At 38.3% G+C, this 27,789-nt stretch overlaps 1 protein-coding gene across 2 annotated transcripts in view; it reads left to right on the forward strand.

Annotated features, from left to right (window-relative positions):
• Positions 1-25,962, forward strand: part of NFU1 (NFU1 iron-sulfur cluster scaffold) — a 45,072-nt gene extending 19,110 nt beyond the window's left edge. For both annotated transcript variants that reach the window (XM_049856423.1, XM_049856424.1), the window contains exons 4-8: positions 4,245-4,311; positions 9,532-9,646; positions 15,115-15,175; positions 23,309-23,483; positions 25,707-25,962. In XM_049856423.1, coding sequence (XP_049712380.1) covers positions 4,245-4,311; positions 9,532-9,646; positions 15,115-15,175; positions 23,309-23,483; positions 25,707-25,751 — 463 coding nt within the window. In that variant the 3' untranslated portion in view covers positions 25,752-25,962. The remainder of the gene's footprint in view (positions 1-4,244; positions 4,312-9,531; positions 9,647-15,114; positions 15,176-23,308; positions 23,484-25,706) is intronic.
• Positions 25,963-27,789: the final 1,827 nt, after the last annotated feature.

Raw genomic sequence — 27,789 nt, forward strand, 5'->3', positions numbered from 1 at the left:
TCTCCATATGGCAGTTCTATGCCTCCTGTATTTAGTCCCTCTTTTGGATTATTGTGATCTTTTACGTATTGACTTCCGTGATTCCCTGTTATGAGTATTTTTTTTTAAATTTTTTAAAATTAATCTTAATTTGTTTTTGTGGTTTCCCTATTTGAGTTGATATCAGGATGTTCTGTTTTGTGACCTTGGGTTGTGCTGGTATCTGATATTATTGGTTTTCTGACCAAACAATATCCTTTAGTATTTCTTGTAGCTTTGTTTTGGTTTTTGCAAATTCTCTAAACTTGTGTTTATCTGTAAATATCTTAATTTTGCCTTCATATTTCAGAGAGAGTTTTGCTGGATATATGATCCTTGGCTGGCAGTTGTTCTCCTTCAGTGCTCTGTATACGTCATCCCATTCCCTTCTTGCCTGCATGGTTTCTGCTGAGTAGTCTGAACTTATTGATTCTCCCTTGAAGGAAACCTTTCTTTTCTCCCTGGCTGCTTTTAAAATTTTCTGTTTATCTTTGGTTTTGGTGAGTTTGATGATAATATGTCTTGGTGTTTTTCTTTTTGGATCAATCTTAAATGGGGTTCGATGAGCATCTTGGATAGATATCCTTTCGTCTTTCATGATGTCAGGGAAGTTTTCTGTCAGGAGTTCTTCAACTATTTTCTCTGTGTTTTCTGTCCTCCCTCCCTGTTCTGGGACTCCAATCACACGCAAGTTATCCTTCTTGATAGAGTCCCACATGATTCTTAGGGTTTCTTCATTTTTTTAAATTCTTTTATCTGATTTTTTTTCAGCTATGTTGGTGTTAATTCCCTGGTCCTCCAGATGTCCCAGTCTGCATTCTAATTGCTCGAGTCTGCTCCTCTGACTTCCTATTGCGTTGTCTAATTCTGTAATTTTATTGTTAATCTTTTGGATTTCTACATGCTGTCTCTCTATGGATTCTTGCAACTTATTAATTTTTCCACTATGTTCTTGAATAATCTTTTTGAGTTCTTCAACAGTTTTATCAGTCTGTTCCTTGGCTTTTTCTGCAGTTTGCCTTATTTCGTTTCTGATGTCTTGAAGCATTCTGTAAATTAGTTTTTTATATTCTGTATCTGATAATTCCAGGATTGTATCTTCATTTGGGAAAGATTTTGATTCTTTTGTTTGGGGGGGTTGTAGAAGCTGTCATGGTCTGTTTCTTTATGTAGTTTGATATCGACTGCTGTCTCCAAGCCATCACTGGGAAACTAGTTTTTCCAGAAAATCCCCTAAAGAAAAATGCAGTCAGATCCCTATCAGAATTGCCTTTGGATTATAACCCCCATCTTGTTCCCTGTAAGGATGAAAGTCTGAGATTTGGATCATATATGCTTGGCTGTAGCTGGTTCTGTGTTTTTAGTCCAATTAGGGGTGGATTTTTGGTCCCTGTGTTTTTTTTTTGTTTTTTTGTTCCTTCTCTCAGGCTGAAAGAGTGGGTTAGGAAAAGACCAAAAGAAGAAAAAAAAGGGCGGGGGGGAAGCAAAGCCGCCGCGGAGCTGGAGCCGTTCTCCCTCTGGCTCAGGCAATTCCAATGTTAATGAAGCCGCCTGGGGAGGGTGGGGGAGGGATCAGAGAGATACGAGAGTAGCACCTCAGAATATAGCCAGAGTTGCTTGTGTTGCTTGGAATGACTATTATATCTGAGATTCCCGTGGGGCGTGTCGCCTATGTGTGCTGGCTGTGTGGAGATCGCCCCCGGGGGTCTGGCCCACTGAAGTCACGGTCAGATCCTACGCTGCCAGTCCAAATCCTAACGTCAAGGTTCCTCAGCTGGGACGCTTTACTCCTGGCTCCGAAATCAGTCACTGCCTCCCGGGGACTTCTCGTCCCGCCAGCTGCGTTGCCGCGCCGCCTCCGATAACCGGCTGGGCCCCCTCTCGGGGTTGGTTCAGGGGAGTGGAGCAGGTCCCGTGCTTTTGCCGTGACAGCACCCAGTCAAATGCCCGGCGGCACGATTCCCTGGCTGGGACGCTGCTCTCCCAGCTCCAAGACCTGTCACTGCCTCCCGGGGACTTCTCCCACTGGCTGCGTCGCCACGCTGCCCGCGCGAACCGGCTGGGCCCCCTCCCGGGGTGAGTTCAGGGGGGTAGGGCTGGGCCCCTTGTTTGCGCCGTCCGCTCCCCTGGGCTCTGCCCTAGATCGGGCGCCAAAGGTTACCTGACTGGGACGCTGGCTCCAGGCTCTGAAAACAATCGCTGCTTCCCCGTATTTGTTCATTTTCTGTCTCTAAATCTGTTTTTGTTGTTCAGGGTTCGTAGATTGTTATGTACGTGATCGATTCACTTGTTTTTCCGAGTCTTTGTTGCAAGAGGGATCCGAGGTAGCGTCTACCTAGTCCGCCATCTTGGCCCCGCCTCCCTCCATTTCTTCTTGATGATTTCCAGTTTTCCTAGATTCATAGTTTGTACATTCCACGTTCCAGTTATTAATGGATGTTTGCAACTGTTTCTTGTCATTTTGAGTCGTGCCACATCAGCAAACAGAGGTCTCGAAAGCTTGACCCCATCCATGTCATTAAGGTGGACTCTGATTTGAGGAGGCAGCTCTTCCCCAGTTGTCTTCCAATCCGAGGGGCTCATCTTCTGGCACTATATCAGACAGTGTTCCACTGCTATTCATAAGGTTTTCACTGGCTAATTCTTTTCAGAAGTAGACTGCTGGGTCCTTCTTCCTAGTCAGTCTTAGTCTAGAAGCTCAGCCATAACCTGTCTGCCATCGGTAACCCTGCTGGTATCTGAGCACTGGTGGCATAGCTTCCAGCATCACAGCAACATGGAAGCCCCCACAGTACGACAAACTGACAGACACATGGGAGTTGTCCAGATCGGGGGAGGTAATAGTCTGTGCTCTGAATAAGTCCAACTACATTTGAGGGATTGTGTTCAGTTCTGGGTATCATATTTTCTTTTGCACATTCACAAAGTGAAGTTAGTTAGTCCTAAGGGGGGTAACCTAAATGGCAAGCGTGTATAACGTGTTTCACCTTTTCTTTCTTTTAGGGACAGAGCCTGTGAACTCTTTGCTTAAAGCAGTCTTCATGACATTGCTGTAGATTGAGTTGATTCTTTGACGTGGCGCTTTCATTTGGAGACAGATGGTTTGCTAACTGCAGATGTACAGAAGGCTAATCTGCTGAGCCAGTCAAGGGACTTACTTAAAGGCCTCTACCTGAGTTTTTGGATCAAAAAATGCAGCCAAGGATCTTGTGAATACTCGTGAATTTAATAGTGAATGGCTGTGGAAAGGACCCAGATAACATTGCATTAGACAAATTCCCAAATAATTCAAACCAGTAAAATCCTAATAGTGCTCTTATGATAATAGACAAAGAAAAGGAAAACTGTAACCTTCTTTAGAATATGTCACCTAAGGTTAGAAGACAGGAAACTGCGGTAGAGTGTATACTGTACTAGGTGTGGTAAATATGTGAGCCAGTAGGGAAGGAAGGTGCATTTCAGAACACTTGTAGGGGCTTTTCCAATTACAGTCTTCCTCTCCACGCCCTATAGGATTTTTGTAAGTTAGCTGTATTGATGTATAATTTACATGCAGTGAGATCCACCAATTGTAAGTGTACGATTCGATGCGTTATGACAAATATTTACAGCTGTATAAGCACCACCATAAAAAAAAAAGTAGTACATTTTTATCACTGTAAAATACCCTTTATGCTGCTTTGTATTCAGTCCTCCTGTTCCACTCCCACGTCCTGGTAACTGCTGATCTGCTTTCCGTCACTGTAGTTTTGCCTTCTCTAGAATTTCCTATAAATGGAACCACGTGGTCTTTTGTGTCTGGCTTCTTTCACTTAGCATAATGCCTTTGACGGTCATCCTTGTTTTTGCGTGTATCATTCCTTTTCATTGCTGAGAAGTACTGCGTTGTATGAAAATACCACAGTCTGTTTATTCATTCACCAGTTGATGAACTTTTTCAGGATTTTTTTTGTTGTTGTTGTTTTGTTTTTTGTAGTTACGAATAAAGCTGCTATAAAAGATTTATGTGCAAGTCTTTGTGGAGCATTTGATTTCCTTTATCTTGGGTAAATACTTAGGAATGGCATTGCTGGACCGTAGGATAAGAAAAGGAAACAAGATTGGCCATGAGATGGTAATTGTTGAAGCTGGTGATACGTGGTATCACTGTGGTTAATGGAGATTCTTTTACTTTTCCCTACGTTTAAACTTTTCTGTAATGAAACACATTATTTCTTTATTTACAGGCAGTTATTCAGGATTGAAGGAGTAAAAAGTGTCTTCTTTGGACCAGATTTCATCACTGTCACAAAGGTAAATGTAGGATTGTATAAGATACGACTTGAAGGACTTTCAGTTTTTTTGAGTCCAGTGCTCATCTCCAGAATTTGTGTTCTTAATATATTTTACACATACTGTTATTACAAATCTCAAGTGAAGTTCATTTCTCACATTTCTCAATTATTTAATAGGATTTTCAAGTTGAAATTAATTGTAGTCCAGAACCTCATTTTTCAAAAAAAAAAAAAACTTGAGCTTCAGAGGGTTAAATGCAGTGCCTAATATTATATATAGCTGATCTACAACAGGGCCATGACCCAACCTTAGCAAGACTAGAATTTAGGCTTCCAAGTATTATTTTTACTAATTCTTAATCTAAATTGATAATGTAAAAGGGAAGCAAGTATTCCACCAACAGACTGAATATGTGTCATCTTTCAAATTGGGCACTTATGTAATGACATCGGACACATTCCCACCACCTCTCAGTAACGCTTCAGTAACAACAGCGACAGCAGTAACACTTGCTGTTATTGAACCACTGTGCCACCAGGGCTCCTTACACTTGTCTAATACTGTGTCAAACTCGAAAGTGGTCATTAAACTCCCATTAAACAGTTTAAAGGATTATTCTTTCTTTTATAATTTTTAAGGGGATCAAGGAGACAAGCCTTTGTTAATATCTCTTGACATGTCAGATACGCTGCTAAGTGCTTTACGTATACTGTCTAATTTAATTACAACTACGTATTTTTGGAGGAGCCCTGGTGGCGGAGTGGTTAAAGTGTTTGGCTGCTAACTGAAGGTTTGGTGGTTGGAATGCACCAGCCGCTCCATAGGAGAAAGATGTGGCAGTCTGCTTCCTTAAAGATATATAGCCTTGGAAACCCTACGGGGCAGTTCTGCCCTGGCCTGTAGGGTCACTGTGAGTCAGAATCCACTCGTCAGCACTGAGTTTGGTTTTTTTGGTTAGGTATTCTTGTCTTCTTTTTATAATGACAAATTACATATTTACTTAAAACTTTTGGTTAGTTCTTTTATATATGGCCCATACTGTATAGAAGTTTTTATACATGAAAACTCTAAAAGATTTTCTTATATTTTTTCCCTTTTCTTTGATTTGATTTGGTGAGTCATGTTTTATTTCCCTTTCTCTTCATTATTTAGTTACCCTTTTTGAAATTTCTTCACCTCCACTATTTCTTCTTAAGTGAAATAACCTAAACAAGAGATAACACTCCAAGTTAGGGCACGCATCAATACATATTTTTTTTCCTCTAACTGTATCTTTTTTTTTTTAATTGAGCTTTAAGTGAAAGTTTACAAATCAAGCCAGTCTCTCATACAAAAATTAATATACACCTTGCTATTTTTTTTTTTTTTTAATGTACTCCTAGTTGCTCTCCCTGTGATGAGACAGCACACTCCTTTCTCCACCCTGTTTCCCATGTCCATTCAGCCAGCTTCTGTCCCACTCTGCCTTCTCATCTGCCCTCCAGACAGGAGCGCCCACATAGTCTCATGTGTCTACTTGATCCAAGAAGCTCACTCCTCACCAGTATCATTGTCTATTTTATAGTCCTGTCCAATCCCTGTCTGAAGAGTTGGCTTTGGGATTGAACAGAAGGTCTGGGGACCATGACCTCTGGGGTCCTTCTAGTCTCAGTCAGACCATTGAGTCTGGTCTTTTTATGAGAATTTGGGGTCTGCATCCAACTGTTCTCCTGCTCCATCAGGGCAGTCATCGACAGTAGCTGGGCACTATCTAATTCTTCTGGTCTCAGGCTGATGTAGTCTCTGTATGGCCCTTTCTGTTTCTTGGGCTTATAATTACCTTGTGTCTTTGGTGTTTTTCATTCTCCTTTGCTCCCGGTGGATTGAGACCAACTGATGCATCTTAGATGGCTGCTTGCTAGCTAAGGTCCCAGACGCCACTCTTCAAAATGGGATGCAGAATGTTTTCTTAATAGATTTTATTATGCCAGTTGAGCTATATGTCCCCTGAAATCATGGTCCCCAGAACCCTGCTCCTGCTACAGTAGCCTTCGAAGCATTTGGTTTATTCAGGAAATTTCTTTGCTTTTGGTTTAGTCCAGTTGTCCTGACCTCTCCTGTATTGTGTGTTGTCTTTCCCTTCACGTAAAATAGTTCTTGTCTATTGTCTAATTAGTGAATACCCCTCTCTCTCCACTCTCATAACCATCAAAGAATATTTTCTTCTCTGTTTAAACTATTTCTTAAGTTCTTACGATAGTGGTCTCATACGATATTTGTCGTTTTGCTGCTGACTAATTTCACTCAGCATAATGCCTTCCAGATTCCTCCATGTTATGAAATGTTTCACGGATTCATCATTGTTCTTTATCCATGTGTAGTGTTCCATTGTGTAAATATACCACAATGTATTTATCCATTCATCCGTTGATGGGCTCCTTGGTTGCTTCCATCTTTTTGTTATTGTAAACAGTGTGGCAGTGAACATGGGTGTGCATGTATCTGTTTGTGTAAAGGCTCTTATTTCTCTAGGATATATTCCAAGGAGTGAGGTTGCTGGATTGTATGGTAGTTCTATTTCTACCTTTTTAAGGAAACGCCAAATCATTTTCCAAAGTGGCTGTACCATTTTATCTTCCCATCAGCAGTGTGCATTGATATTTAATCAGTAGAATAGTGTGTTTGATTTGTTTTTTTTTTCAGTAACCTTGCTCATCAGGGACTGTTCCATTTATCTGATGATTTGGTGGTAGCCTATTTGCTTTTTAGATTTGTAATGGATGACTCAGAAGCTTCATTGTGCATCACTTATGTTATTTTTTTTCTAAATGTATATGTGTACTTGCAGCTTATCTACTGCATTTTCCCCCCATTTAGACAACTTCAAAATATCCTTCTTTTTATTTCCAGTATTCCCCTACTCAGCAGAGTCCATTATTTACTTAGGATCTGAAGGGGGCACTCTGATTCATCTTCTAGTTCCCATTCCCAATTGCCAGTGCATCTCTCTGGTTTTATTTTTGTATCCATAGCAATGCCTGCTTATCTTGCCTTTCTGTACTGTCTCCAGATTGATTCTAGTCCATGACAAAAATAATTCCTTTTGTCCATGTTGACTCATTTTTTTAATACTGTTTAAGCATAGCCTATAGCCAGTGACATCCTAAGAGTCTAAATAGACTGCATGTAAGTTTTTCCTCCAAAAGAGCTCTCCTTTAAAAAAATAAAAACAAAACTTGTTGCCTTTCTCTTAACTAGTTGGTAGTACTATTTAAGTATTTCAAAATCCTATTATTCTGTGAAACATTTCATAACATGGAGGAACTGGAAGGCATTGTGCCGCGTGAAATTAGTCAGATGCAAAAGGACAAATATTGTATAAGACTGCTATTATAAGATCTTGAGAAATAGTTTAAACTGAGAAGAACACATCCTTTTGTGGTTTCAAGAGGAGGGAGGGAGGAAGGGTGGGAAAGTGTTATTTACTGATTAGATAGTAGATAGGATCTACTTTAGGTGAAGGGAAAGACAACACTCAATATAGGGGAGGTCAGCATAACTGGACTGGGCCAAAAGCAAAGAAGTTTCCTGAATAAACTGAATGCTTTGAAGGTCAGTGGAACAGGGGCCGGGGCTTGGGGACTATGTTTTCAGGGGACATCTAAATCAATTGGGAAAATAAATTCTAATAAGAAAACATTCTGCATCTCACTTTGAAGTGTGGCGTCTGGGGTCTTAAACGCTAGCAAACGGCCATCTAAGATGTATCAATGAGTCTCCGCCCACCTGGATCAAAGGAGAATGAAAAACACCAAGGTCACAAGGTAATTAGGAGCCCAAGAGACAGAAGGGGCTACATGAGCTAGAGACTACATCATCCTGAGACCAGAAGAACTAGATGGTGCTCGGCCACAACCAATGACTGCCCTGACAGGGTACACAACAGAGGACCCCTGAGGGAGCAGGAGAACAGTGGGATGCAGACCCCCAAATTCTCATAAAAAGACCAGACTTAATGGTCTGACTAAGACTAGAAGAATCCTGGCGGTCATGGTCCCCAAACTTTCTGTTGGCCCAGGACAGGAACCATTCCTGAAGCCAACTCATCAGACATGGATTGGACTGGACAGTGGGTCAGAGAGAGATGCTAATGAGGAGTGAGCTACTTGCATCATGTGGACACTTGGGACTATGTTGGCATCTCCTGTCTGGAGGGGAGATGGGAAGGTAGAGGGGGTTAGAAACTGGCAAAATGGTCATGAAAGGAGAGACTGGAAGGAGGGAGCGGGCTGACTCATTAGGGGGCAAGTAAGTGGGAGTATGTAGTAAGGTGTATATAAGTTTATATGTGACAGACTGACTTGATTTGTAAACTTTCACTTAAAGGACAATAAAAATTATTTAAAAAGAAATCCTATTATTATATGAGCTCTGGTGGTACAGTGGTTAAAGCACTTGGCTGCTAACTGAAAGTTCGGCAGTTCAAACCCACCAGCCACTCAGCGGGAAAAAGGTGTGGCAGTCTGCCCATGTAAAGATTTACAGCCTTGGAAACCCTATGGGTAGTTCTCCTCTGTCCTATAGTGTCACTATGCGTTGGAATTGACTTGATAATAATGGATTTGATTTTTGGTGTCTGTTATTATGGAATCAACTAATTGGTCAGGTATAGAAGTGAAATAGTTATTAAATCTTTTCTCATGGATTCCGGTCATGTTGACAATCTACAAGTCCTCCAGCAGTGTAGCCCTTGGTAGAGGATGTTAATGTTTTCATTCGACAGTTGCATCATTGAGTTTCTTCAGAACTCTGAAGTAACACCTGTAAGTTGAATTTTTTGAATAGTTCTAGGATATGCTATATATTTGATCTTACACTTTGTACTTATTTCCTTCAAGAGAATGGAAATCTTTTTATCATCCTCTTTAAAGACAGAGAATCCATTCAATATTTTAGTTCTCTTCACATCATGAAAAAATATCTTCTAATCATTTTGGTATCCTTGCAGAGTGTATGGCACATATATAGTGCACTTAAAAGTTTGATGACTGAATGAATGAGTAGGGGGTGTTCTGAGATTGAGTCAGACCCTGTAAGAGCTGAACTCAGAGCTGAAATGCGTTCTCCAGAAATGACTGTTCTTGCATAGTAGGATGAAGGTGGAAAGAAAGATTCTTTAAAGATACTGGGTACTGTTCTGTATTTATTTTTGCCCTTGAGTGGAAATAGTAAACAGTGTTTTTCTTCAAATGTTCACAGGAAAGTGAAGAGTTAGACTGGAATTTATTGAGACCAGATATTTACGCAACAATCATGGACTTCTTTGCATCTGGCTTACCCTTAGTTACAGAGGAAACATCTTCAGGAGAAGCAGGTAACATGTCCTGTGGGCTAATTAATAGTTAGCATTTTTTTTTAGACTTTTTACTTTAGTCACATTTGCTCTGATTTCAGAAGTGATGGGAATACAGACTATTATAATTTAATTCAGTTAGCTCTGGAATCAGTTCCAGAGGGAACAAACTTCATATGTACTAGTTTTATCCATCGTTTTTGAAAACTTGTATGTAAGTGGAACCTATTATACAAAACTAAATTTTCAAAAGTTTTTAGCATACACAAGGCTAGCATTAATTCAAAAAACCCAAAATAAGAAATGTTGGAGAGGTTGTGGAGAGACTAGAACACTATACTGCTGGTGGGAATGTAAAATGGTACAACCACTTTGGAAATTGATTTGGCACTCCTTAAAAAACTAGAAATAGAACTACCATACGATCCAGCAGTCCTACTTCTTGGAATATATCCTAGAGAAATAAGAGTCTTTACATGAACAGGTATATGCATACCCGTGTTCATTGTAGCATTGTTTACAATAGCAAAAAATGGAAGCAACCAAGGTGCCCATCAGCGGATGAATGGATAAATAAATTATGGTATATTCACACAATGGACTATTACCCATTGATAAAGAACAATGATGAATCTGTGAAACATTTCATAACATGGAGGAATCTGGAAGGAATTATGCTGAGTGAAATTAGTCAGCTGCAAAAAGACAAATATTGTATAAGACCACTCTTATAAGAACTCGAGGAATAGTTTAAACAGAGAAGAAAATATTCTTTGATGGTTATGAGAAGGGGGAGGGAGGGAGGGAGGGAGGCAGATGGGTTTTCACTAATCAGATAATAGATAAGAACTATTTTAGGCGAAGGGAAAGACAACACACAATACAGGGGAGGTCAGGATAACTGGACTAAACCAAAAACAAAGTTTCCTGAATAAACTGAATGCTTTGAAGGCCAGCGTAGCAGGGGTGGGGGTTTGGGGACCATGGTTTCAGGGGACATCTAAGTCAATTGACATAATAAAATCTATTAAGAAAACATTCTGCATCCCACTTTGGAGAGTGGTGTCTGGGGTCTTAAATGCTAGCAAGCAGCCATCTAAGATGCATCAACTGGTCTCAACTCATCTGGAGCAAAGGAGAATGAAGAACATAAAGATACAAGGTAATTATGAACCCAAGAGACAGAAAGGGCCACATAAACCAGAGACTACATCAGCCTGAGACCAGAAGAACTAGATGGTGCCAGGCTATAACTGATGACTGCCCTGACAGGGAATACAACCAAGAACCCCCGAGGGGGCAGGAGAGCAGTGGGATGCAGACCTCAGATTCTCATAAAAAGACCAGACTTAATGGTCTGACTGAGACTAGAATGACTTCGGAGGTCATGGTCCCCAGACCTTCTGTTAGCCCAAGACAGGAACCATTCCTAAAGTTAACTCTTCAGACAGGGATTGAACTAGACTATGGGATAGACTGATATTGGTGAAGAATGAGCTTTTTGGATCAAGTAGATACATGAGACTATATTGGCTTCTCCTGTCTGAAGGAGAGATGAGAGGGTCAGAAGCTGGCCAAATGGACTCTAAAAGAAATAGAGGTGGGAGGGAGTATGCTGTCTCGTTAGGGGGAGAGCAATTAGGAGTACATAGAAAGGTGTTTATAAATTTTTGTATGAGAGTCCGACTTGATTTATAAACTTTCACTTAAAGCACAATAAAAAAAAAAGTGTATATAAAAATAAAAATTAAAAAAAAATTTTTTAGCATACAGAAAATTATAATACTTACCAGTTAGCCCTCTTCTCAGATTTAGCAAAGGTTAACTTTTGTATTAGTTGCTCTGGGCCTATTTTTAAATAAAATATTAAAGATACAGCTAAAGCTCCACAGCCCCCATCCCTTTTTGCTTCTACTTCCAGAGATGTATATAAGCTTAATTTTTTTTTTTTAAATATACTTTTACTACACTTATAAGTCTTCTCAGGGGATATTTAGTATTGTTTTTTGTTCTTAAGCTTTAAATAACTTGGGTTATAGTACAGTTTACCTTTTTCACTGAATGTAATATTTTCAAAATACATCCATTTTGAAAAATGTAGATCTAATTTATTCATTTTAAATGCTGGGTAATATTCCATTATACGAATAAGCTACAGCTAATTAATTTGTTTATATCCAATCGAGTTGTTTGTACTAATTTCTATTATAAATATTGTTGCAATGGACATCCTTGTGCAAGTCTTCAAGTGCATATGTGGAGAGTTTCTCTAGAATATATTTTTAGATGTGAAATCGTGTCATAAGGGTCTATAAAAAATACAAAAAAAAATTTTTATTTTTAAGGGTCTATACATTAGATAATGTGTAAATGCCCTCCAAAAATGATCTAATTACTTGCACATTAGCAGTATCTAAGAATTTCACATTTTTTATATCTGTCATCACTTAGTGTTGTCTTTTACTTTTTTTCCTTTTTTCTTTCTTTTCTTTGCCAATGTGTTAGGTGTGAAATAGTATCTCGTTTTAATTGCATTTAGCTGATTAATACTGAGCCTGAAGGTTTTTTGTATCTTCACTGGCCATTTAGCATCCTTGTCAATAAATTGCCTGTTCATATCCTTTGCCTGTTTTTTAAAAATTGAGTTGTATGTCTTTTTTGTATTGATTTTAGCAATATTAAAAAATATGTATTTTGGGTATTAATCCTTCGTTAGGTCAATGTATTGCAAATAACTTCTCCCTAACCATGGCTTGGAGTCCCTGGGTGGTATGAATGGTTAACATGCTTTACTGATAACCAGAAGGTTGGAGATTCAAGTATGCCCGGAGGCATCTTAGAAGGAAGGCCTGGCAATCTGCTTCTGAAAAAACATCCATTAAAAACCAGTTCTTCTCTGACATAACACAGCGCTACCATGAGTCAGGGTTGTCATAAGTTGTGGCTGACTTGGTGGTAACTGAATGTACGGGGTGGCTAATAACTAGTATATAATAGCAATATCTGGCAGGGTAAGTTCCTCATTATTTTTTTTCAAAAAAATTTTGGTGGCACTAGTCCCTTTATTCTTCCATGTGAGTTTTATGATCAGCCTCTAAAGTTCTGTAAAGAACCCTGTTGAGATTTTGAATGAAATTGCATTGCATTTATAGATTAAATTTGGGACAGTTGAGATTTCTTCATTGATTCTTTTCATCTGAAAAAATGCTCCCATTTATTTGGGACCTCACACATTCTTTTCTTGGTAATATCCCACTTATATTTGTTATTTCTAATTCTAAGTACCATATAGGATTTGTTGTTATGATAAATGGTATTTATTTTCTTTAATAAGCACTTATAAATGGCCTTCCTTTTTCCAGCCATGGTTCTAAGCACTTTACAAATATAAATTCAGTTAATTCTTAAAATAACCCTATGAGCTAGGTACTGTTATCATTTCATTTCACACATGGGAAAACCTAGGCAACGAGAAGGTGGTAACTTGCTCAAGGTCACACAGCTAGTTAGTGGCAGAGTAGGATATCAACCCTGGGCAGTTTGGCTCCAAAGTTCATGTTGTTAACCACTACACCTTGCTGCCTGTATCAGTTTCAAAAATGTATTTTCTAACTGGGGAGAAAGGGGTGATAGTAATGCTGTTGATTTTTGCATATTGATTCCATATTCACCAACTTTGTTGAACTCTTTCATTTGTTCTAATAGTTGACGAATTCAAATAAGCATTGACTGTAAAAACTAATGTTTATATATGTACATACACACACGTGTATAACCACCTTTGGATGATGTAGTTTCGCTTCTAAATACATACTTTAAAAGAGTTTTGCAAATGTGGACAAGGCAACATGTAGAAGCAAATTCACTAAAATATTTTTTAACTATAACAGCAGTTAAAAGGAACATGCTAGAGATACCAACATTAAAGACAGAAAATATTAAGTGAAAAGGAAAACTGCAGAAGGGTATGTACCATTATGATACCATTTATGTAAATTTTTAATAACACATGAAGCAGTTATATGTATTCTTGGTGGACACCAAAACCTGTTCCTGTTGAGGATTCCAACTCATAGCGACCCTATAGGATAGAGTAGAACTGCCCCATAGGGCTTCCAAGGAGCAGCTGGTGGATTTGAACTGCACACCTTTTGGTTAGCAGCCAAGCTCTTAACCACTGTGCCACCAGGGCTCACCTTGATGGATACGTAAATAAAACTGATGAAACTTTTCAAGAGAGTAACTGGCTACATCTTATCAAAATTAAAAATAACACAAGCCTATTGACCCAGTTGACTAGATGACAATGGGTTTGGTTTTTGGATTTACTCAAAATCTTACTGCTAAGAATTTACCTCATAGATGTATTTGTAAAAGTACACTGATATCTATTTATACATGTAGATATGCTGAAAGATTGTTAAAAATAGTGACAAACCTGAAACAACTGAAATAGTCCAAGAGACTGGCTAAATAAGGCAATCATGCAAAGCTTACTGGGCACCTATTTCACAAATTGCAATATATCTGTGTGTGCTGATTTGGAAAGTCCAAGATATATTAAATAGACAAGAGCAGTGTATGCTGTACGATCTCGTGTTTAAATTTATACATGTAAATGTAAGCATGTACTGTAAGGATGTACACTAAACTCATGATAGCGATTGCCTTCTAAAGGAAATGGTGGGGACTGGAACTTAGGTTTGTTGATCTAAGAGAATTTTAGCTTTATTTATTAAGGTTTTATAAAAAAAAATATAATTTAATACTAATATTTGTTAGGAGGTTGCCAGAATGCCAGTGTTTGTTATAGTGTAATTTGGATTCTCTGTATTTTTAGTTTGTTTCCAAAGGTAAATAAATTTCTCAACAACAACCAAAACCTATAGAGAGGCATCGACGGAGATGAGTAAATAACTTTACAAAGTAAAGCAAAAACAAAAATGAAAAAAACCAAAAAGCCAATTTTGTGCCCAGAAGATTTATAGAACATTTTGGATATTTCCAGAAGGCTTACATCTATGACATGTAGTGTGATTGCCTCTTTGAAAACTGCTGAATTGAGAAATTGAAGATGTAACTTAATTTACAAGCTAGGTGTGCCTTTTTATCTCAAAAGTTTTCTGCAAAATCCAGACAGCCTGTTTTCTCTGCTACTTTTTAATCCTTGAGAATGATGACAGTTTACAAATTTACTGGCCAAAAATTTCAAACTCTAACATGATTAGTAGATGAAGGTGTTTCAGTATACTCAGCTTTATCACCAAATGTTGAGTTGATCATTGCTGTCTTAATTTTTCTTCAAAGAATCAAGTGGATGATCTTCCCATTTCCCCAAAGCCCCCAAAACTGGTTATATTACCTTACCAAGTTACATGTCTATGCTTTTATGTTTTTAATAAGCCATGGAATTAAAATCTTGCTGTTCTAATACTTGTATGAATATAAGATTTCTACTGTTGATTTTTTTTATTTATGATTGTTTCTAGGATCTGAAGAAGATGATGAAGTTGTGGCAATGATTAAGGAATTATTAGATACCAGGATACGGTATGTGCTCATCCCTGCGTGAAATCAAATGCTGCAGAGGCAAATTTCATGATAGCAATATACTTTTGGTTTGTCTATGAGATTAAAGTAGAGTTCCAAAGTAAGGACAAGATAATGTAAACCCCAATAGTTAACCATGGCACTTGAATTCAAAGCCAGTACACTTCCTGTATTCACTCAAAATTTAAAAATACCTGATTCATTTAAACATAGTCAGTGAAGGAATTTATCATTCACAGTCACTATTTATGTTTGATATTGTTATAATAACAAACTACCTAGAAAGAAAAAAAGATTTAACAGTGTTTGGGAGGATTGTGAAGAGGGAAAGAACACCTACTTTGAGGCTATTGACCATGAAGAAAAAATTTAAATGAGTGGAGGGCAGCAAGCTTTTGCTTCTTGTAGCACAGCAGTGGTCCTGTTGAGAACTACCAAGAAAGCTAGATAAAATACAATTTAAAAATAATTGTTTGAAGGTATTAAAAAGCTGCCAAAGCAACCAAGATTTGAAATGCCAAGGTCCTGGAGAGAAGGGAAGCTCCCTGAGATGAGCCCAACGTCCTGCACACTCTTTCCCCATGGATCATTCGCTGATTTTTGATGTGAGGCTAGAGTGTGAGAAGCTGGGGAGAGGGCAGTGTCTAAGAATCAGAGAAACCATTTGAGCTTTCAGCAAATACGCTGAGATGGCAACACAAAAATTGAAATTCTGGTTTGCCAATGAAGTCTTGATTTCAAGGGCCATGATCCCAGAGAGAAGGAAAGTTAAGAAAAGTGAGACTGACGCTTAGAGGTTTTCCTCACAAGGCCCTTGCTTATTCTTAGCTGTATGGAAGAAAAGGGTAAGAAGTCAAACAAAAAGCAGAGCAGAGTTTTGGCAGTCTTATGGTGCTAGGGGAACAAAAATAGGAGTTTCAGATCTGTTAAGAAGGGAGGGACCTCAGGAAACATCTAGACTCCCATTTGGGCTCCCTGAAGGACCATACCTTGAAAATGGAGGCAAACCAGAGGTAGACTGAGCCTTACAAAGACTGAAGTCCAGTATCGAGTCAGGTTCATTCTAGTTTGGATTGAATGAATTCATTTGAGAAGATAAGATGAATCCTTTCTGCTGTAATATGATCCCGAGTCACTTCAGTTTTTTATGCAGTGTCCATGATTCAGTCAAAAATATATCGGCATACATAGAAACTGGACCAAGAGGAGGCAAAACAGATCCACAGGTAGCCCAGATATTAGAGTTATCTTTACAAAGACACGGCCTGTCTTTATAAAGACAAATCTGTCTTTATAAAAAATAACTGTAATTCAGGTGTTCAAGAAGATAGATGATTTGATGAAGAATTCATTAGAAAGCTGAAATCTATGTATATATAAAAGAAATAGTAATCCTGGAACTAAAACATAATTACTTAAGAACTTTTTAGATCAGTTTAACATCAAATTGGACACAGTTGAAGAGATTAGTGAGCTAGAATATAGATCAGTAGAATATAGTCAGATTGAAGCATGAGAAAAAACATGATGGAAAATACAGACAAAAAGCATGAGAGACATGGTGCATGGCAAGAAAGGTTTTACGATGTCCTGTAGAGTTTTAAGTATGTGTTGAATTAAAATGCATGACAAAATACAAAAGGCAGTGGGTATAAAAGGAAATATTCCAAGGTCTTGGCACTATCTGGGAAGTGGTAAAAGGACTAATTGATATTGTTGTTGTTAGGTGCCGTCGAGTCGGTTCCGACTCATAGTGACCCTTTGCACAACAGAACGAAACACTGCCCGGTCCTGTGCCATCCTTACAATTGTCGTTACGCTTGAGCTCATTGTTGCAGCCACTGTGTCAATCCACCTCGTTGAGGGTCTTCCTCTTTTCCACTGACCCTGTACTCCGTCAAGCGTGATGTCCTTTTCCAGGGACTGATCCCTCCTGACAACATGTCCAAAGTATGTAAGACGCAGTCTCACCATCCTTGCCTCTAAGGAGCATTCTGGCCGCACTTTTTCCAAGATAAATTTGTTCATTCTTTTGGCAGTCCATGGTATATTCAATATTCTTCTCCAACACCACAATTCAAAGGCGTCAGCTCTTTGGTCTTCCATATTCATTGTCCAGCTTTCACATGCATATGATGTGATTGAAAATACCATGACTTGGGTCAGGCGCACCTTAGTCTTCAGGGTGACATCTTTGCTCTTCAACACTTTGAAGAGGTCCTTTGCAGCAGATTTGCCCAATGCAACGCGTCTTTTGATTTCTTGACTGCTGCTTCCATGGCTGTTGATTGTGGATCCAAGTAAAATGAAATTCTTGACAACTTCAGTCTTTTCTCCATTTATCATGATGTTGCTCATTGGTCCAGTTGTGAGGATTTTTGTTTTCTTTATGTTGAGGTTTAATCCATACTGAAGGCTGCGGTGTTTGATCTTCATTAGCAAGTGCTTCAAGTCCTTTTCACTTTGAGCAAGCAGGGTTGTGTCATCTGTATAACGCAGGTTGTTAATGAGTCTTCTCCAGTCCTGATGCACCATTCTTCTTCATATAGTCCAGCTTCTCAGATTATTTGTTCAGCATACAGATTAAATAGGTATGGTGAGAGAATACAACCCTAATGCACACCTTTCCTGACTTTCAACCCATCAGTATCCCCTTGTTCTGTCCAAACAACTGCCTCTTGATCTATATAAAGGTTTCTCATGGGCACAATTAAGTGTTCTGGAATTCCCATTCTTCGCAGTGTTATCCATAGTTTGTTATGATCTACACAGTCAAATGCCTTTGCATAGTCAATAAAACACAGGTAAACATCCTTCTGGTATTCTCTGCTTTCAGCCAGGATCCATCTGACATCAGCCATGATATATATCCCTGGTTCCACGTCCTCTTCAGAAACCGGGCTGAATTTCTGGCAGTTCCCTGTCGATATATTGCTGCAGCTGTTTTTGAATGATCTTCAGCAAAATTTTGCTTGCATGTGATATTAATGATATTGTTTTATAATTTCCACATTCAGTTGGATCACCTTTCTTGGGAATAGGGATAAATATGGTTCTCTTGTAGTCAGTTGGCCAGGAAGCTGTCTTCCATATTTCTTGGCATAGACGAGTGAGCACCTCCAGTGCTGCATCTGTTTGTTGAAACATCTCAATTGATATTCCATCAATTCCTGGAGCCTTGTTTTTCACTAATGCCTTCAGAGCAGCTTGGACTTCTTTCTTCAGTACCATCGGTTCCTGATCATATGCCACCTCTTAAAATGGTTGGATATCGACTAATTCTTTTTGGTATAATGACTCCTTGTATTCTTTCCATCTTCTTTTGATGCTTCCTGTGTCGTTTAATATTTTCCCCATGGAATCCTTCACTGTTGCAACTCGAGGCTTGAATTTTTTCTTCAGTTCTTTCAGCTTGAGAAACGCCGAGTGTGTTCTTCCCTTTTGGCTTTCCATCTGCAGCTCTTTGCACATGTCATTATAATACTTTACTTTGTCTTCTCGAGAGGCCCTTTGAAATCGTCTGTTCACTTCTTTTACTTCATGAATTCTTCCTTTTGCTTTAGCTGCTCAACGCTCAAGAGCAAGTTTCAGAGTCTCCTCTGACGTCCATCTTGGTCTTTTCTTTCCTGTCTTTTCAGTGACCTCTTGCTTTCTTCATGTACGATGTCCTTGATGTCATTCCACAACTCGTCTGGTCTTTGGTCACTAGTGTTCAGTGTGTCAAATCTATTCTTCAGATGGTCTCTAAATTCAGGTGTGATATACTCAAGGTGATATTTTGGCTCTTGTGGGCTTGCTCTGATTTTCTTCAGTTTCACCTTGAACTTGCATAGAAGCAATTGATGGTCTGTTCCACAGTCGGCCCTTGGCCTTGTTCTGACTGATGATATTGAGCTTTTCCATCGTCTCTTTCCACAGATGTAGTCAATTTGATTTCTGTGTGATCCATCTGGTGAGTGTTCCCCACGTGTCTGTCAGTTTGTCGTACTGTGGGGGCATGCGTGTTGCTGTGATGCTGGAAGCTATGCCAACGGTATTCAGATATCAGCAGGGTCACCCATGGAGGACAGGTTTCAGCTGAGCTTCCAGACTAAGACAGACTAGGAAGAAGGACCCAGCAGTCTACTTCTGAAAAGCATTAGCCAGTGAAAACCTTATGAATAGCAGCGGAACATTGTCTGATACAGTGCTGGAAGATGAGCCCCCCAGGTTGGAAGGCACTCAAAAGATGACTGGGGAAGAGCTGCCTCCTCAAAGTAGAGTCGACCTTAATGACGTGGATGGAGTAAAGCTTTCGGGACCTTCATTTGCTGATGTGGCACAACACAAAATGAGAAGAAACAGCTGCAAACATCCATTAATAATTGGAACGTGGAATGTACGAAGTATGAATCTAGGAAAATTGGAAATTGATATTAGTGCTTAATAAATCAAGTTGGTGTGTTATAGGGTAAGCACTAAATGAGTAGTAAAAGAATGTTTAACCAACAAGTCTAGAGAGGAGACAAATGAAATAATAAATTATACTGGGTTAATACAAAAGAATGCAAAATAGGAAATCAATGTTAAGGTGGCAATATAAACCCAAATGTATTGGTAATTACATTTAAATATAAATAATTAATAAAAGATAAGATTGTCAGACTGGATTAAAAAAAAAATACCCAACTCTATGCTGCTTATAGGAGATATACACCTTAAATATAAGGACACAAAAATGTTCAAAGTAAAAAGATGGAGACATATATAGCATGCAAAAGCTGAGTACCAGAAGGTTGATGTGGTTCTGCAGATATTAGACAAAATATACTTTATAGCTAAAGGCATGAGTAGCAATAAAGAGAGATCTTTCATAATAATAAGAGAGTAATTTTTACTAGACCAAAAAAAACCCATTGCCATTGAGTTGATTCCGACATATAGCAATGCTACTAGAGACATACACAAATTTTAAACTGGTTCGTACTTAATAATATAACTTCAAAGTAAATGAAGCAAAATTTGACAGAACTGAAAGAAGAAATGAAAATCTACAGTAATAATGGGAGACTAACCCATCTCTCTAAGTAACAAATAGAACAAGCAGATAAAATAATTAGTAAAGACATGAGAAATTTGAACAACATGTTTAACAAACTTGGCTAAACTGACACATATAGGATACTGTACCCAATAAGAACAAAATAGTTATTCTTTTCAAATATACAGGGGATATTTATCAAAGTAGACTATATATAGAATCACAGGGCAATTCTCAACACATTTCAAGGATTGAAACCATTGAGAGCTATGTTCTCTGATTATAATGGGGTTAAGCTAGATTTCAGTTAGTAAAGGGTAACTACAAATACTGTCTTATTTTAGATTTCCTTTGTAATTTCTTTTTTGACCCATGATTCTTTCTGAATTTCCAAATATTTGGGAGATTTTGGACAAACAAAGCCAGATACAAAAGAGTAAATGCTATTTTGTTCCTAAATGGAATTCATATTTATAAATTATAAAGTTCAAAAACAAGCAGAACTAATCAATGATAGTAGAAATCGGGATAATGGCTGCCTTTAGTTGGGAGTATCATTAGGAGGAAGCACAAGGGGGACTTCTGGAGTGCCGATGTTGTTGGTCAAGGTGGCAGTTACAAATGTGTGTTCACTTTGTGAAAATTCACTGACAGCATATATGACTTCTGTATTAAATTTTTCATTGAAATAAAACATTACCTGAAAATATAAGCTGACATGTCAGCCCCTCCCCCTTTACCCAAAAGCAGTGAGTGAGTGTATCTTAGGTAATCACTATAATTATTAGAAAATTTGAAGTTATAAATGCTTAAAGAGATTAATTAGTAAGATAAAATTTAATAATTAGTATAAGTTTTAGTATAAATGAATTTTGAAATGTTATGTGAAAGTCAAAAAAATTAAAATTACGTGTGGAACAGAATTCAAATACACACACACACACACACACACACCACACTCCCCTACCCACACCCACACACCCACCCACCCATACCCACACCCACACCCACAACCCACCCATACCCACACCCACAACCCACCCACCCACACACACAAAGACCAGGCTTGCTGGTCTGACAGAGACTGTAGGAACACTGAGAGTATGGCCCCTGGCTACCCTTTTAACTCACCACTGAAGTCAGTCCTGAGGTTCACCCTTCAGCCAGAGATCAGACAGATTTGTAGGGCAACAGTAACACATATGAGGGTTGTGCCTCATAGTTCAATCAGACGTATGAGACTAATGGCCACTCCCAAACCCAGAAACAAAGATGAGAAGGCAGGAAGGGAAAGGAAAACTAGACAAATGGAAACAGGGAACCTGGGGTGGAGAAGGAGAAAGTTGACATATCATGGGGTTGGCTACCAATGTTACAAAACAATTTGTATATTAATGTTAATGAGAAACTAATTTGCTATGTGAACTTTCACCTAAATCACAGTGAAAAAAAAAAAAAAACCAGTCACAAATAAGACAGTTATTACTGATACAGAAAGCATCAAAAGAGGATGGAAGGAGTATACACAGTCACTGTACCAAAAAGAATTGGTCGATGTTCAACCATTTCAGGAGGTAGCATATGATCAAGAACCAATTGTATTGAAGGAAGAAGTCGAAGCTGCACTGAAAACACTGGTGAAAAACAAGGCTCCAGGAATTGACGGAATACCAATTGAGATATTTTAACGGTGGAAGCAGTGCTGGAGGCGCTCACTCGTCTGTAGCCAAAAAATTTGGAAGACAGCTACCTGGCCAATTGACTGGAAGAGATCCGTATTTGTGCCCATTCCAAAGAAAGGTGATCCAACAGAATGTGGAGATTGTTGAATGATATCATTAATATCACATGCAAGTAAAATTTTTCTGAAGATAATTAAAAAATGCTTGCAACAGTACGTCAATAGGAAACTGCCAGACATTCAAGCCGGATTCAGGAGAGGACGTGGAATGAGAGATACCATTGCTGATGTTAGATGGATCTTGTTTGAAAGCCGAGAATACCAGAAAGAGGTTTACCTATGTTTAATTGACACTCGGCTGTGTGAATCATAACAAATTACGGATGATATTGCAAAGAATGGGAATTCCAGAACTCTTAATTGTGCTCATGCGGAATCTTATATAGACCAAGAGGCAGCCGTTTGAACAGAACAGGGAGATACTGCATGGTTTAAAACCAGGAAAGGTGTGCGTCGGGGTTGTATCCCTTCACCATATTCAGTCTGTATGCTGAGCAAATAATCCAAGACGCTGGACTATGTGAAGAAGAATGTGGCATCAGGATTGGAGGGAGACTTGTTAATAACCTGCAATATGCAGGTAACGCAACCATGCTTGCCAAAAGTGAAGAGAACTTGAAGCATATACTGATGAAAATCAAAGATATTGTCTTCAGCATGGATTACACCTCAACATAAAACAAAAATCCTCAGAACTAGACCAATAATATGATAAACAGCAAAAAATATTGAAGTTGTCAAAGATTTTATTTTACTTGGATCCACAGTCACCACCCATGGAAGCAACCGTCAAGAAATCAAAAGACTTATCACATAGGGCATATCTTCAAAAGACCTTTTTCAGGTGTTAAAAAGCAAAGATATTACTTTGAGGACTAAGGTGAGCCTGACCCAAGCTGTGGTATTTTCATTTGTCCCATATGCATGTGAAAGCTGGACAATGAATCAGGAAGACTGAAGAACAAACAAATGTGTCTTGGAAGAAGCACAGACAGAATGCTCCTTAGAAGCGAGGATAACGAGACTTCATCTCACTTATTTTGGATATGTTACCAGAAAGGACCAGTCTCTGGAGAAGGACATCATGTTGGTAAAGTAGGGGGTCAGTGAAAAAGAGGAAGACCCTCAACAAGATAGATTGACACAGTGGCTGCACCAATGGGCTCAAATACAGCAACAATTGTGAGGACGGTACAGTACTGGACAGTCTTCTGTTGTACGTAGGGTCGTTATGAGTCAGAACCATACTCTATTATAAAACTAGCTCTAACTTTGTGAATTTTGTCAATGTAAAATCTAACTTCTGAGCCTTATTAAAATTTTTTAATGAAAATTTCTATTCTTTGATATAACAAATATCATGTGCCCACAGGCCGACTGTGCAGGAAGACGGAGGAGATGTCATCTTTAAAGGCTTTGAAGATGGCATTGTACAGCTGAAGCTCCAAGGTTCCTGTACCAGCTGCCCCAGTTCAATCATTACTCTGAAGAATGGAATTCAGAACATGCTACAGTTTTATATTCCAGAAGTAGAAGGCGTGGAACAGGTATGCCAATATTGTATGATGGGCTAGATTTATTATTAAAGATTCGAAAAGAAAAATTCATCATTTGACTTTTCTTCAAGGGGTAGATTTTTGTGTTGCAGTTTTTATCAGGCTTGAAGGCTCTTTAGCTTAGAAGTAACCTTAGTATTATGAGTACCTACTACTATGTGGCATACGAGGCATTTTTACAAATACTACCTCATTTAATGTTCTAAGAAGATAGTGTAGAAAGTAAAGTTATTCTTGTTTTGTACGTGAGGAAACTGAGACTCAGAGGGTATACTGGTGCTTGGGTTGCAGAAAAATTTTGGAAAATGGGATTCATACCACCCTGCAGATTTATAGATAGAGTTGTACGGGAACACCACATTGGTGTACTTCTTCTTAAACATGGAGGCAAGAAGCTCACCCAGAAATCATACTTTGTTATACAGTAAAGCAGAGTACTGTGTAGGGTTATAGAGCTTTATATCATGATGGCATTTTTTTCTGCCCCGAGAAACCTAAGAATACAGCACAGCACCTTCTCAGCAGTGATAGTGACTGATGGCAGTGATTCTCAACCAAGAGTCATAGCCTTATGGGGAGAAATTACCAAGAAGGTAAAAATTGTGTGGAAATTAGAAATTGGAAAAAGCTCCCTTAAAGGAGAGGATATCTCTTCTCAGCTCCTTTGAGAATCACTTTTCCCTGAGGGTTAAAATCCATCCTTTTGGTCCAACAGATGCTATCTCATCTTTGAAGTCCTCATCAGTCCCACACTTAGGATAAAGCTGTACTTTGATCCAAAGCCTCTTTCTCTGGGCGTGTTTCAGCTTTATGTGTATGCATAAGCCCCTCGAGAGACTTGAAATCATATCTAAGTCTTTTTGTTCTTTACAATACCTAGCTCTGTGTCTTAAACACATCCTGTATATAGTTTGTATTAAACAAGTATTGGGGAATATTATTCTAAATTTAGCAATAATTCTGCCTAAAATAGAAGTCAATTGACAGAATTCTTTGGATTGGATGTTGCTGAGAGTAGATAAAAATAACAATTCCTTGGAAATAAATATTCATTTTTACTCAACCTAGAAGAGAAACTATGAGAGAATTGTTCTTTCATTGATTGTATCAGATCAGAACCAGATTTCGTTTGGAGTTTTTAGAAGTATTATTTTTGTTCCATTATCCCTTAGTTTTTTTTTTTTCAATTACCTTAGTTGACACTTTGGTGAGAAGGAACATTTTTATTCACTTGATCAGGGTTGGGTGATGAATCATCAGCAGTTATAAATTTGAATTGACGTTTTAATTGTAGTAGGTGTGAAGAGAAAACAAGTTCTTAAGTTTAATAAACTTGAATTGGCCTTTCTGTTGTAGTAGGTGTGGTGAAGAGAAAAAAAAACTCTTAAGCCAACATCATCCTAAATGGAGAGAGTCTGAAAGCATTCATTCTCCTTTAGAACAGGAACCAGACAAGGATGCCCTTCATCAACACTCTTATTCACCGTTGTGCTGGAGGTCCTAGCCAGAGCAATTAGGCTAGAAAAAGAAATAAAGGGCATCCAAATTGGTAAAAAAAAATTCTTAAAAGTTTGTTTAACTCCTTTTCTCTCCAAATGAGTTTGTCTTTTTTATCTGAGTAATATATGAACTCAGAGAGAGCTATTTTTCTTGTTTTTTCCTTCATATATTCATTAGTATTTTTCTTCACTCATTAGAAATGAAAGTCTTCACATTTTCTTAAGGTTTTAGGTGATTTTTTCGCTGAACAAGAACAAAATAATTTGTTGCTAGTATTGTATTTTATTTCTTTTTCTAGGGATTCATTTTTCTAATATATATTTTTTATAATAGCGGTTTGCTGTAGCTCCTTAGAATATATCTAAATAAATAAGATGCTTTTGAAAAAAATGAGAAAAGTCAATTATATAGTCTTATGGCTAGGGAATGCCAGGTGAGACTCTGCTACTAGGAAACCTCTTTTGCAACAAGGAAAAATAACTGATGACTTAATTAATTGGCTAGGAGTTAATTTTCTTTTAAGTTGTTAGGATATCAGGTTATGATGCAAAATGTGTGTTTTGGGGGCTATCATAGGTTTATTCTTGCTAGATCGCCATGCACTGTTAGTATGTAGCATATTCAGTATAAAGCCTGTAAGATTAAAATCAAGAAAATAGCAATTTCTAATCTTTTTCTTAATTTTTAAATATCTCTTTGTTTTTTTGGTTTCAGGTTATGGATGATGACTCAGAAGAAAAAGAAGCAAACTCACCTTAAAATCATCTGGACTTCTTTGAGCCCACAGAGACGTGTATCTTGATAATATATGCTCTAAGCTTTTATTATTAATCTGCTCAAGAACTTGAGGATTAATACAATATGTCCTTTCTTCAGAGAATGATATAAATATTGCATGTTTGCTTTACCTCGTATGAGTTATTTATAACATCCTGAATCATCTTCTGTACACGTGGATTTTATCCAGGGATATTTTTATTTTTATTCTTTCTTTCTCATAGCTTCTCCTTTGTGTAATGTGTGAAACAGTTTAAGATACATTTCCCCATCTATTTACCTTTTTTTATGGAAGTAGACAGGGAGAATGCTTTTTAAAATATTCTAAAATGGCTTAGCTTTTTGTGAGATGTTTGAAACTATTTTTACTGAAGTTTTAAGTTAGTTTAAAATATGAACTAAACAGAATTCTTGGTTAAAAAAGGTATTTGGCTGGTAGCCCCCAGTGTAGTGGCTCCTAACTTCTTTTTTTTTTTTTTTTAATTGTGTTTTAGGTGAAAGTTTACAGCTCAAATTAATTTCTCATTCAAAAATTTATACACATATTGTTTTGTGACATTGGTTGTAATGCCCACAATGTGACAGCACACTCCCCTTTTCCATCCCAGGTTCCTTGTGTCCATTTGTCCAGTTCCTATCCCTTCCTGTCTCCTCTTCTTGCTTTTGGGCTGGAGCTGCCCATTTGATCTTGTATGTTTGATTGAACTAAGAAGCACGTTACTCACGTGTGTTACTGTTCTATAAAAAAAACCCATTGCTGTTGAGCCCGACTCATAGCGACTCTATAAGACAGAGTAGAACTGCTCCACAGAGTGTCCAAGGAGTGCCTGGTGGATTTGAACTCCTGATCTCTTGGTTAGCAGCTGTAGCACTTAACCACTACACCACCAGGGTTTTGTTCTGTTCTGTTTTATAGGCCTGGCTAATCTTTATCTGAAAAGTGGGCTTCTGGAGTGGTTTCAGTTGTGGGTTAGCAGAGTGTCTGGGGGCCATAATCTTGGGTTTCTCCAGTCTCTGTCAGACCAGGGAGGCTGGTCTTTTTATATGAATTTGAATTTTGTTCTGTATTTTTCTCCTGGTCTGTCTTGGACTCTCTGTTATGATCTCTTTCAGAGCGATTGGTGGTGGTAGCCAGGCACCACTAGTTCTGGGCTTAGTCTGGTGGATGCTCTGGGCTCCTAATTTCTTACTAAAAGACAACAACAACAACAAATCATAATGCTGATTTAAAAAAAAAAAGTTTCCAAAATTGGAGAAAATTTCTATTGATAATAAGAGAGAGCTGAATTGAGAAAAACTGCCCAAGCATGCCGAAGCTTTACCCCTCTCTGAAGAAAGATGAGAGGATGCTTTGGTCCTTCTTCCACTGATTTGTCTTGACTCAGAGATTCATAATCTGTGCTGTGCCACAAGTGTGGGTAGTTGTCTTTCTACCGTTGGGATGCAGCTTTTTCAGACAGCCAAAATAGTGAATTATCCTTCTCTCTCATTTTTCTATAGTAATTCAGAGACAGCAGTCCACAAAAAATACTGAGAAAGGAAAGATGGTACCTGGCAGTGGTACATTGCATCTCTGGAGTTCTGGCCCCTAAAAGTAGAGTGATTAAGACATGGATGGAGACAGGAAGAACTCTAGCAGTTGTGAATGCTGGGAATTGACGTTTTTATTTTTGTGTACTGGTTCACAGACCCAGACGGTGGAATAGGAGAATTTGTTCCCTGAGCTACTGTAGAATAATTCAGGCTATACACTGAGAATTGCTTTGCAAGCTAGACACATTAACCTGCTTTTTAGTTGAAGCTATAGGAAATAGAGATTGTGGAGGAGATGTAGTTATGACAACTTTTGGATTTGGTCATGAAATAGGTGCGTGAGGTGGGTGAAGATTAGATTATTAGAGGGGAGGAAATCTTGAAACTCAGTGGTGAGGGTATTGGGAAGATGTTCTACAAAAGGGAGCAACCATGACAAACAAAGGGGAAAAATGGGGAAGAACATTCTAGGCATCAGAAGTAGTAT

Source organism: Elephas maximus, chromosome 17 (genome assembly GCF_024166365.1).
Source record: "Elephas maximus indicus isolate mEleMax1 chromosome 17, mEleMax1 primary haplotype, whole genome shotgun sequence".
In the NCBI taxonomy this organism is placed as follows: domain Eukaryota; kingdom Metazoa; phylum Chordata; class Mammalia; order Proboscidea; family Elephantidae; genus Elephas; species Elephas maximus.